This window comes from Tinamus guttatus, unplaced genomic scaffold, assembly GCF_059628265.1.
Source record: "Tinamus guttatus ecotype Peru unplaced genomic scaffold, ASM5962826v1 Tinamus_guttatus_pri_ptg000131l, whole genome shotgun sequence".
Taxonomy (NCBI): Eukaryota; Metazoa; Chordata; class Aves; order Tinamiformes; family Tinamidae; genus Tinamus; species Tinamus guttatus.
The window spans coordinates 2,835,575-2,849,002 of record NW_028288665.1 but is presented as its reverse complement, the minus strand read 5'-3'; the positions used below and the strand labels follow the sequence as shown (position 1 = coordinate 2,849,002).

Here is a 13,428-nt window from a genome sequence, read left to right as displayed (position 1 = left end):
ATGAGGTTGAATTTATTAATATATATAATAGGCAAAAGTAATGGCAATTTTTTTTTGGAGTATATCTTATCATGCACTAAATCAAACAGTTGTATCAAGTCTAAAATGGTGTCACGTTAGATGTCATACTCTGTGGTCTATTGCAGTATGAGATAGAGACTACTTAGAAGTCCAAAGATAAAATCTTCCAAAGTATCTAAATAAAAGATATACACACCTTAGACCTTAAATCCTTAAATTAGGCCCCATTCTTAAAAGCCTGTGGAACAGAAGCTCCTAGACAAGATGAGAGAGCAAGATATCTACTGTATTCCTGTTAAGGAAATGAGTGGCTCCCTCTAAAGCGCCCACCAAGTACAAACATACTGAAAATTACACAGGAATTAATTCCCTTGATAGTCTGAAAATCTGTGCTGTGGACATATGACATACTGATATATTAATATATCTTTTCTGACATCATGCTATTTTACCCTGTAGGGGTACACACTTGGGCCTAAGCTCATAAATTGATAATAAGAAAGACATACCTGAGAAAGTAAAAGCACAATATTGCTGATGAAATGAGGAACAGAATCGCGTAAAGCATCACAGTGATTAATGCACCAGGAATCCCTGATTCCTCTGCTCTTAGAAAGACCCAGTAGAGCTTTGCAGCCTCAGCAATGGGTTTCTCTACACTGTTTTCAAGTCGCTGTAGGGAGGGGAAAAAAGTCAAAATAAGGAAATGCCAAATTTGATGAGCATGTTCATCTATAGGCACAAAAGATTCTGAGTTTCTTTATAAAAGAGATTTTAACTGTCATTTGTGGGCCACACAGCCTCAGAATCAGAAGTCTCCTACACAGACCTTAAAAGTAACTATGAGATGTGAAACATATATAGACTGCTTTCTTGCTTATTTGCATGCCATTAAAATCTACCTTACAGAGTTTCCCTATTTGCTCAGGGAACAAAAATCATATCTCATTTTAAGTACTCACCCTGAGTGTCAATAAAATATTCAGAAGTAAAAAAAAGGAAGAAGAGTAAGGCTACAGTTTGCCTGGTTTCAATAACCAGAAAGACATACTACTGAATGGTTTAAGTTTCTGTTTTTAAGAGTGCTAAGGGAGCAGAAAACCCTTCTGCCAGTGCATAATTTCAAATAAGTTAGTCACAAAATGACTTGTCACAAGAAAAACACTAGTACCTACCAAACAAAGAAAATCACCTATACAACACTTGGAACATGTGCACTTTGGAGAGTGTATATGCACCAATTCCCAGTTTCAAATCAGGTCAAGATTTGATGCTACCACTGGAAAATGAAATCAATAATAATGTTCTCTGAAACACCAAATAGAAGTATCAGGATGTCTGTGTGAGTTGCTAGCTGTCACCTAGCAGAGCTTTTTCACTAGCTCTGCAAAAAATAGCATCAGTCAAAGAAGGTAGTGATTCACAAAGCTTCACTGAGACCCAATGAGGTGAGAAAAATGGATAAAGCAACTACAAGTAGATCAACAGGGGACACCAGCAGGGTTGCGTTAAGTTTTGCCCAAAGGGGTTGACCTTCTTTCAGTGCAGAAGAGACAAGTTCCCCCTTATGAAGCAGTATTTTAATTTATGCACATGTATTATCATGTCTGTCTGGAATGTTTTGAGTCAGAAAATGAAACATTCCTCTTGCAACCCATTGTAGTGTCCAGTCCAATTTGGAAAGCCACAAAAAAGCCCATAATACCAAAGAAGCAACAAACATGTGCAATGTTTTAAGATCCAGCCCTCTTGCTTAATTTCTTTTTCTCCCGAGAAGAAATTGAGACACAATGAGACCAGTACTACTGGACAGATTTGACTGTACTTTATATGACTTCCATTGCTGTGGTGGAATTAAAGACGTCTCTTAACTGTAAGTTGTGTAACTAATAGCTTCTCCAAAAGTACATGACTTTTATACATGTCCTACTTAGGTAGGTGGTCAATAATTCATTTCAATTGCTCTTTTAAAAAGTAAACATGAATAACTATTTCCATTCTACTAAGGGTGACATAAATCTTTCGCATAATAAATATTTGCACAAAACTAATATTGATAGATTAAAATAGTTATTTAGTGGGGAATGAGGTAGTTTGTGTATTTCTGAAACAATTCACAAAGAATCACAATTGTTTTCGTAGCTCTCTGTGTTTCATTATATTTCCAATAAAAGGAGAAAGAACTTTCCTCAAAATTCTATGGTTTTGCTCTTTTTTTTCCATATCTAGTTCTTAAGAACCAGTTACTGTTTTGACATATTATTGCCCTCTGCTGGATCAATTTAGAAGAATTCAGCTATGTCATGGGTCTTCTGCTCAGAGCTAAAATTAATTCATCTCTCCACTTTTTTTTTTTTATGTGACTCAATGACAGCAGTACCCAAACTAAATGATATTAGCACATTTTGTAAGGGAATCACACCACTAAAACATCCAAAATTCTTCTTCCAAAAAAAGAAAATCTGTGACCATTAGGATTCAATAAACTTGCATCTTCTGGAACAACTTGTCTGGGCTAATCCCCAAGACAGTCAATACTTTTTCCCTATTTTTGACTACCCTTGTGGTGACACACTTAGTAAGAAGCTCACTGAAGGAAAGACATTTAGAAGTCCAATGACGAGTGCTACAAAAAATAAGATTCTTGAATATATTTTCTGTTCTCTCTCCACTTCCAGGTTTCTGTAATGGAAATTACCTGTCCCAGGAGACTGGTAATGGCATATAAAGACTAGTCTCTCATCCAGATATGTCAGTATTCTTAAAAATTAAAAAAAAATACTGAAACTGAAATTTACTGATTTTTTTCCCTTTTTTTAAATATCTTTCGGTTCTGTTCTGACTTCTTGTTCTATCTATCTTCTCTGCTTACATAGAAGTTGGGTGCCTCCTTCCTCATCTTACAGAAGAAACTGTCTGGCAAGGAAAAACTTCTGCAGAGTAATTGCATTCTAACATTCCCCCAGAGAGATAGAAGACTGAATGGCAAAGAAGAGTAAATTTCTCTATTATTCAAGCAGTTTTTTTCTGCAAGGGAAAAAAAAATCTATCCAGTTTTTCTAAGAAAGAGATTGTATCAATCCTTCCATGTTTTTCAAAGACACAAGAAAGGTGTCTTATTATTAAATTATTTAAAATATATGTACCAATATCTGTCCTGGGTACTTACATGATGATGGTGATGTAAGCACTTTGCAATTTCTAACTTTTTTGTGGTGAGACATACTCACGTGAATAAAGAAGTGATATTTTCTGCATTTTATAAGGGAAGGAAGAAACTACAGATAGACTAAATTGTTGGTACCAGAAAAACTCCAGCAGAGGTGGAGCTTGAACTGAATTCACCAAAACTGTAGGCAAGTTTCCTAACCTTGGAATGATTCTTCTACAGACTAGCAGTAAATCAAACCTGGAATCACACTTTTGATACAGTATCTTAAACTTTGAGTTGAACACCCTATCTCCCCAGACATTCAGCCGCTCTCTAGTCTTCCTTTAATAATAATAAAAATACCCAGTAAACAAATAAAACTATGTCTCCAGGACTATCTGTCATCTTTAATAAGTATTCAGTCCATTTGGGATACTAAAATATATTGTAACACTGAAATAACTCCTATTACCAGAAGACAATATTTTAGAAATGCTTGATCTAAAATAGATTGGCAAGTAAATCTGAAATAGCTGCTGAATAAATGTCAGGAGAAAAAGTCTGCAAATGCAATACCAGAAACACACATAAAAGATATAGTTTCACTTTGCAAAGAATACACACAGTGTATAGTATAATAGTTGAACAAATGAGTTTCTACTAAATATAATGTTGGTGGGTAAAATTGCCCAATTTTCAGTATAAATGATACTGTAATGAAAATCTTAGCTACTTTATTCATATCTTGTATTTCTCTCTGGCCAACCACAGAAGTGAAAATAATAATGAATTCAGTATGACTACACAAACACAATTCTGAAGAAGCCAAAAGGAACAATTTTCTCAAAAAGAAGCAGGAAAGATTTTTCTTCAGTTGTAAAAACCTTTAAAATATCTATTTTTTTCCAGCATGTATTTTGGGGAAATATTCCTTTTTTTTTTCTAAAAAATATATCTTCGTCAATATATTTTCAATTAAATTTCACTGTTGTGCATAGCTTACACCACAAATAAATAAATAAATAAATAGGCAGGCACTCCGAGTGGAAATTACAGTGTATTGCCACATGCTTAGAATATGGCAATTATCTCCAGAGAGACTTCAAATTAAATTTCTTGAACATCCGAATTTTAATTTTGAAAAGCACTGCAATAGGAAGGAGCATAAAAGCAAAGGAAAAGCACATTTTTAAAGGCTTTTGAAAAGCAGAACACAGGTTAGAGGACAAGGAATCAGAAGACATGAGAAAACCTGACCCACAGCACAAACTGCTGATCCTCAGCGGGAAAATGAGTTATCCTTACACTTCACTCCAAGGAAGGCCCAACCCAGGACATCCCCACACACATACAAAAGCTCTTGCTACCAGACACCCATTAAAAGGACCTTGTGTCAAAGGCACAGAGAGGCCTAAATCTGAAATGCAGGTCCAGGGAGGCTGGACACGACGCTGCGTGTGATGAAAGCTCTCGTGCCACCAAGGCACACATACACAGGCAGTGCCAAAGTCGGTGCTTCGCTCTCATGATTTTAAATGCTATGAGGCTGTCACTGTAGGGAACTTGTGTTACCATCTTGCCAGTGTTTTCTAGGTACCAACAAAGAGTATTAACTACCTTGCATGTCAGGCACCTTTTGTTTTGATATTTTTTTAGTTTCTCTGTTTCAGTGCTTGGAAAAATCTGAAATGTTAAAAATAAGGACCACTCATTAATCCATCTCCATTAATATTGAAAATTGCAGTAATCCTTTTCAAAGCAGCAGCTATCATTCCAGGGTTGAATTTACTTTCTTATCTCCATATGTGGCTTGTACAGTGCTCTTAATTTTACGCAAAAACTCTGTGACTCCATTAGATGGGAATTTTGTTAATAAAAAGGTAATGCATAACATTATTATTTAATTTCTTTTTAACGTTCATGTTCCATTGCCAGGGGTTGAATTTCATATCTTTCACTGATTCACTGAATAAAACAAACTTCTACGTCAAGGACTCATGTCCAAGTTATTTTAAGTGACTTACCCCCAGGAATGAATCCACTACAAACACTGCCAAGGGGTCTAGCACTGTCCAGAGTCCCATAGCCATGATAAACTTTGACAAGAAGGAAGGGAATGAGTCAAACAGCTGCTGACAGCCCCATCTGATGAGAACCAAAAGCAGCAGCCCTGCGTTCAAGGTTAGGGGTCCCACCACGACCATGGCCAACTCTTCACCGGTCTGCAGCAAGGAGTTTTGGTAGCACAGTTCAACTGTGTGAGGGAAAAACTGGAATCTGCAAACAAGCAAAGTAGAAATGCAGTGCAGAGTTTGTTCTCAGGCTGCTCATTACAAAAGTAGAATAATATGGACAACGCATTTCAGTGTAACATCGAATCCCTAGGTTGGTCACAACCCTCCCTGTGGTAATAGAAGCACAACCCAGTTTTGTATCCTCAGGTTAAATTCCTGAGCACTCCCAAAGAGGGTTTCCACCTATCTCCCAGTAGGATCACACCAAAAGGTGTATGAAGCTATTCAAAAACAAGCCCAAAGCCCAAGCTCTTGCTCCTTCCTTCTCCTCGTCTTTGGATCCCCTTTCACTCTCCAGTGAACTGGCACACATCCAGATCCTTGGAATGGTGCAGGTTGGGTTGCAGAAATGCACAGAGGTCACAAGCACCAGTGTGAGCTCAGGTCCCAACACCTCACCCCTCTCTGCATATTGCAGCAACTTTGGAAGCAGCTGCACACAGCAGCGCGAAGCAGGAAACATTTCAGGAAAGCCACACTTTCCAACATCCTTAGAGGGAATGAAAATGTCCCGCTTGCCACCAAGGAGCAGGTTTTGATAAGCTCGGAGCATTCTGTGCAGCAGGCAGTGAGCAAACAGCCTGCACTGCAAGAGGCAATAACTACATGGTATTATGAGCTACATGCAGACACTGAATTTTAAGGCAAAAAATGTCAATCAAAATTGCTTAAATTTTACTCCTGTATCCATCCACACCTAGTAACTAAAGTAACTAAAGTAAAAGAGGCTTGGTTTTCACTTTGATTTGCGAGTGTTACTATTGAATTTGATGGAACTAGAGGGTGTTTAACTCACTTGGACTGAGGGCATCCATTAACATATTTGGCTACCAATCCAGGACACCTTGCTGGAGAATGTTTTCCTTAATACAGTTGTGTGCCTGAGACTGCAGTGATTCAGACATAACTTCCTCTTTGCCCAATATTATTTCCGTCTGTTTTGTTTCCTTTTCTTTCACAGACTCTTGGTGCTTGGCCCAACAAAGGTTTTAATGGCACCCGGCTGAGACCTCCTGGCCTTCTGCAAGGCTAGACACAAGTGATGTCTAGCTTTACGTTACGATCTAGAAGATACTCTTAACATATTATTGCTGAACATAGTCTGCCCGGACAATCTGCTCAAAGTCTACCCAGCAATCCCAGTATCATCTGGGTTAGCACGTAACAGACATAGGTCACAAGGTTGAATGTCACCAACTGACTGAATCAGGTTTGCATGATGATTTAAAGTGAAAAAAAAATCTTCCAATGGAAAAATCTTCCTTTCTCTAACCCTGATTGATCTTATTTGGCCTATAATCCACTTTCTACCCAACATATAGGGAAGCAGGTACATATTATCTTGTGGATCTGTTCACCTCCTTTGACATCTCCACTATTGGCATGTAATGATTTTCATAGAACTCTCTGGAGAGTTCTGGTTCCTGAGCAAAAGTCAATATGTCACATAGTTAAAATGTGTCAATTCTGTATAGTCCTCTTAGTAAATCAGATATATCAAATTTAAATTCTTGTAAAATATTTTACTTGCAAATCACTTTTGTAACATCAAATATGATGCATCCAGAGCTTGTTCTTTTTCTAATTTCTGAGGAGGCTCCTATCTGGGCTTTCATGCAGCTTCCTACCACAGGTCTTAGTCATTAGTTCTCTTCCTAGTGTGAAGGAACCTCTCAGTTTAGCTACTGGTAGAAATAATCTAACCCAGAAAGTAAGTAAAGGAGGACTTACTTTGTAACCGGAACAGAGATGGCCTGAAGGAAGAGCCACTGACTGCAATAATGCAGGTAAAGTCTCACGAACCAAAGAAAGACTACTAACAGCACAACCAGCCAGAAGTCCCAAGAACGCCAGTGCATGGGTCTCAGTTCTGAGAAGACTGCATATATCCCAAAATGGAAATGTTCAATAATCCTTTTGGACAGCCTAACTTCTAGAGCAGAACGGCAGCTGGAAATACATGGAAATAAAAAAAGGAGGAGTCATTTGGAGGAATATACAAGGAATAACAGTCCCTAAAACAGTATAGAGTTGTGTCGTAAAGATCAGAGTGTTATGATCAGAGTGAGTGCCGCATTTGATTGACCAACACATCTAGGTAGGAAAAAAAAAAAGGAGCACTTTTCTTCCGAGGCAGTCTTGATGAAGGGTGGCTTCCTCCCAAAAACCATGCTTCTGTTTTCACAAACAAAAACAGCAAATCGTATTTTAAAAAAAAGTTTTAAGAACTCTTTTGCTTTGATTTTAATTTTCTTACAAATTGCTTTCAAAGGAATTCTGTTTCTTCTTTTTCTTCCAAGTAAGTGGTAGTAGAACTCTCATATTTATACCAACAAATATCCATTTTAATGGAAAACGTGAACATTTTTTTGGTGTTTGAGTAAAAGTACTCCAGTCAAATATTTCTGCATACAATGTAGGCTCAAAATCCTCTTTAAACTAGTTTCATATGAAAGAGAACATAAAAAGGAAGTTATATTTTTCATTATTATTCTACTGAATGTGGCGCGAGTTGCCCTTTAAGCTAATTACTGTGCTGTTTCAAAGGGGAAAAAAAAAGAGACAGAGAGAGAATCAGATGCAGAGATGCAGTCTTGGCATTATGGTGTCCAGGAAGCTGGAATCTCTCAGCTGATTCAAAGCTAAAAAGACAGTAGCTTCTTTGACCTTTTGAAACTTCTAACTGCTACGCTTATTTCCACTGATTTAAGTGACTAAGCAACTGAGACACACAACTCAGAACCAAGTCTGATGTCACTGTGCTTCTACCATTATTTGTACTGATTAAGCCTTATGAAAGTTCAGAAGCATAAAGATCTTTTTGTAGAAGAAAACATGCTAGCGTCTTTAAGGGTAGCATATGACTGCAGAAGAAATAACAGCAATGCTCTTGCAATGCATTTTCCTGTCTATATACACATATTTCTTTCTCCAGCGCTCACAAAGTTGTGCCCACTACTCTCTCAGAACTACAAATAGTCAAGGGGAATCTTAAAAGGATTCTGTCTTTTCTCTAGGTTTGAAAAAGCAGCAGAAATAAACTCCCTCAAAATTTGTGAGATGCAGGCCTTGGATTTCAGGGCTGGCCTTGGCATTACATTGGTGACTCCTGACCCTCAGTGCTGAGCAGGATGCAGCCCCTCTCCTCATGAGAAAGTTCCCGTTACCTACCTGGCTGTGTGAAGAACCAGAGACATCACCAGGGTGCACAGTTTTGTGTGAAGCATGATGGACTTGGTGGCAACGTCCTAGAAGCACTTTAAGCCTGGCTTTTTGACTTTTGACTTTGAGTTGGACTGCACCACTTTTGACAATCTTGTTGTCTCCATCTTGTTCATACAAAAAATGTATGGTTATTGTCTCCATCTTGTTCATACAAAAAGATGCCTGCATCTTACAGCATTCTCATTGGTGTTTTAGCTTTCTGTCATTTATAGATTTGTTTGTTTACTTGAAAATGGCAAAAAGCTTTTAATTCCACTGCCAGTAAGCGAACAATTAGTTTATGGGTTACTAATAAATCCTCAAGTACCAATCACTAAACAGAGAAGCATCAATTGAGCTGGAACTAGTGATTCTTCCAGGCATTGGAGGTTGATCTGTCAGAGATTTTGAGGGACTTCTGGAAAAATTACAGTCCACTTTACTTATATCCTAATTAGTCATAAAGTCTTGCTTTACAGGGCCAGAAAACAAGCACCTCCACCTTGTTGATTGTTTACCCAAAGTGACCCACAGAAGCATCCCAGTAAATTTCATTAACATTATGAAATCGTGTTTTTTGAAAACGAATGAATGAAAGAGAAAGAAAATCCTCTCCCCATAGACCTGTAAAGTAAAAAATACAATTGACTGTGGAATAATACTAAAATAACCATGACATTCCAGATGTTCCCAACTCTGAAGCTACATTTGTTTGTAAGGAAAAAAATACATAGTACTATTTTAGCTCACAAGATTTTTCTGATCCTTCATCAAACACACAGAAACATATAGATGTCCCACCTGGCTGCACCCAGATCAGAAATCCATACCCCATAGGCATCACAGCCAATCAGCCTCTGAGCTGAGATTCCAAGAATCACATATTTCTACAAAAATCTGGATTGAGCTCACCATCTCTCTTCATGTAAGACTCATTCGCTAATAGGTTATTTGGGTTCACTGTACTAAATGAAGCTGCCCCTGAAATGTAACATTTATAAAACATTTCAAGACATAAATCATTCCTTCCACCCAACACACAGATCAAAAAGCTGTGCCACTCAAAAAGGAAGCCGTGACACTCAGAGTTCAAAAATACTGAGTCCACTTTCATTCACAGTAATCCTGAAGCACTAAGAAAAAATAGAGAATAAAACTTCCAGTTGCAAAGTAGAGACAGAATCTGGTTCTGCAATCAGCATTTTCACAGCAGTTCATGAATGCCTATTTCGCTATTTAATTCACTATATTGGAACTGCTTGTGTAAACACCATGAATACAACACAAAATGTGTCTATATGACTTCTTTAAGATTAAGGCAGCGAAGAAAATATTCAGCTTGTGCTCTGGTCCCTCTGTTTCTCCCTGTTTCACGTTCTCTTTCAAGAGGCTGAGCATTCAAAATAGAGCTAATGTCACCTATGAAGAAAGCTGCACCTTTTAGGACATTAAGATGAAAAAGAAAAGAATGAAAATCCATTCGTTGTTGCCCCTGACAAAATGTTGGCACCTTCCGCTGAAAGAATCTCCCTACTGAAAAAAAAATTCCAAAGGAAAACAGGCAAATTAATACCATGTTCTCTGTTATCAATTTTTAAAACTCTTCCACTAACATATATCTGGCTTAAATCAGCACGGTAGTATCTATCATCTCTTTATGTCAATACATATTACCACTGAAAAATGCAACAACAACTCAGAAATTCTACAGAATGACAAAGTTTCTGGGAGCCAAATATATAATATGTATAATTATATATATATATCTATTAGGTAAAAACAAACAACATTCCTTTTGATTTTTGAAACCACAATTTTCCTTTAAATGATATTGCAGTTCTCATCACACATTTTGTCTAGGGTTTCCAGCTTTTTAGTGAAAATTAAAATCCTTCTCATTGTTTAACTTTTCAAACAGCCCAAATTCTATGAATGTTGCTTCTATATTCTTTTGCACTTCCAGGTGACTATATAACACTTTGAAACTGATTAACAGCAATGGCAGAAATTGTTGGAAAAAAATGCATATTCAGTGAGTCGAAGGCTCCAACCTGTGAACAGAGTCTTTTCATTTCTTTAAAACAAACTTGGTGGGCCCCAATGTATTTCTAAGTTACAGCAAACTACCCTCGAACACCATCCACGCATTAATCACGGTGTAAGTCTCTTTATTGGTTGCTACTTTAAAACACTGGTCTTAAATGACATCTTCTATTGACTGTCTTGAGGAATGAAGAAGGAGGAGACAGACACATGAAATGAAATGTATCAAACAAGTGGAAACAGCCCCTTTAAATATTTTTAGCAGACACTACTAGTGAAAGATTGTGGGTGGAGTGACAGTGCTGGCAGATACAGATTCTAGAAGAGATTTATACAAAATCGCTCTAGGGCAAAGAGCATGAGTATTACCTTTCAAAAACAAAACCCCTCCACCCACAGAAAAACAAAAAAATCTCAATCCTTAGGTGAAAACTGAATAAAGCTCTAAACGAGAAGGCATTTGAGCAATGGATTTATCCATGATTCTTTGGATTACTGATAAGTAATTTGGTTGAATGTGTCTGTTCTAGGGCATTAATTTTGCATTTTTCTTTGCAAAATGCTGGAGTAACAAACAGCAGAGACTGAATTACCATAAAAGCAGGTCAATTATTTCAATGGAAATTGTTCAGAAGGAAGGAAATGATGTACAGATTCTTTTAAGCTACACTTGATGATGATGACAGAAAAGTAATGGCTGATAGAAGGCACTGTGTGCTGTTAGGTGACAGCTTTGCTGATGATAAACTGTGGAAAACATTTGTATAATGCACTGAAAGACGGGCACTTACATGAATGGTAAGGGTAGATTCTCAGCTGATGTAATCCTGAGCTACACTGATGCTTACCATATGAGGCAGTCAGGATCTACTCCTGAATGTATCTATTATTTACATTGCATAACATAAAGCAAAATAACTGTTGTGCGTTACCCATAGAGCCCGAGAAGATATTTAATGAATAAATACAGACAGAAATGATGTTATGCAAATTACTTTCAGGAGATCAGAGTCCTTACAGCCCAAGAATCTGTGTAACATATCAGTTTACAAATAAAAAGACATCTTCCTGTCATCACCACAAATGACAGGTATTCAAAATTGGTGTAGAATCTATAAATCAGTCCAAGTTCTTTATGGCTTATCAATAGTAATAAAGACACAGCAAATGTTGCCCTAAGTTACTACAATGAAATGTTATTACTTTAAATGGAAAAGCACAGCTGTATCTGAAGGTGCATCTGAAGATAATATATTAATACATGTAGCCCTTAAAATGGAAACCAGTTAACAGCATCACTGATCACACATCAGGCAGAATTGAATTCAGTTCCTTTCATTGCACATAGCATAAACATATAAAAAACATAATTTTATTATCATTACTAGGATTTTATTATTATTCCTGCTGCATAATATTTTTCATTTATAAATCTCACATTGCATTACAAAGACATCGTTTTTATCCCAAGCTGCATTGATGACACAAATGATTTTGCCCAATAAGCCAGTGGCTGAAAATTGAGCTCTGCTGAGTTATAGACCATTGTTCTACCCACTGAGTTCCTTGTGAAATGTTACTTTTATGTTATTTGCATGCAAAGTGAATATAAGCAGACAGAAAATCTGCTAAGGATGTAGACACTGTTTTTGCCCTTCTCTTTTTAGGATACTCCCATGCTTCATATCCTGACATTTACCAGCAATGAGAAAAAAAAGCTATCACAAAAGTGACACCGCTAACGAGCCACAGGCATTGAAGAACATCTTCTAATGAGAACTTGGGTTGCTATTAGGAGCTATCTGCTATATGAGAGAGGTGGCAAAAAAAATCTGAAGAGATATTAGGTAATATCTTAACATGAAAATGCTTGTAATTTGTTCTACAGCTTGCTAAAAAATCCAAAGTCATGGTACAAGAGAAATGCTGGAAATCTTGTTAGGTTTATTTTTCAGGCACATCTGTGATGGAAAAAAGAAACTGCCAGGACTATGCAAAATCCAAGAATTCATAAGGCAGGCTTTAGAAGTTAAATGGGCTTGCAAAACAGGAAGGAAAAAAAAAAAGTCAACAACCGCTCAGACCAGTCTTGTCTTGGTTTGCTGCAAAGAACCTGATTACGAGAGTGTGAGTGCACCTGGCAACACCAGCTCTGACCAAGCACCAGAAGACCCTACAGAGCCAAATAGCAGTGCCATGGTTGCTGCGCTTCACGAGGAGAGCGCCAGCAGGCTCTGGATAAGCCTCAGCACAGGTGTGTTTGCATCATGTGCGTCGCCCAGAACCAGCACAAGTCCAGCACTTAAACTTTCTCTTCAGCTCAGTCCCACTGAGAAGTTCAGGGATGTACTGGCACAGATGTTGTTATCCCCACTACTGAGCTTCTTTGTGTTCAGGAGCAGGCAGTGAAAGTCAGAGGTCCAGGACCTGCTCATCCATGAGGAAGGGAAGGAAATGCTAACTGTTTCTTATTTCTCTGGATACATCTGTGTCAAATCTCAGGTGACCCACTCCACCTCTTGCTATACAAGGAGTTATAGGAGCAGAGGCATGTTCTTGTCCTCAGGAACCCAAAGGTGTACGGCTGGCAGAGGAGACGTCTTATGCCTTCAGACAGCTGAGAACTTCCTGGGAGAATTAACTGGGACACTTAAGAAGAGATTTCTTACCAAACTGGAAAGGAAGGATAGGAAGGAAGAGAGATCACAAAATTCG

The 13,428-nt window shown here is 37.7% G+C and overlaps 1 protein-coding gene across 1 annotated transcript in view; it reads right to left on the bottom strand.

Annotated features, from left to right (window-relative positions):
• The window catches only part of LOC104572448 (uncharacterized), a 154,873-nt gene that overhangs the window by 44,951 nt on the left and 96,494 nt on the right, over window positions 1-13,428 (bottom strand). Inside the window, exons 15-17 of the mRNA XM_088521722.1 lie at window positions 7,198-7,416; window positions 5,197-5,449; window positions 531-694 (exon numbers count right to left, since the gene is read on the bottom strand). Coding sequence (XP_088377848.1) covers window positions 531-694; window positions 5,197-5,449; window positions 7,198-7,416 — 636 coding nt within the window. The remainder of the gene's footprint in view (window positions 1-530; window positions 695-5,196; window positions 5,450-7,197; window positions 7,417-13,428) is intronic.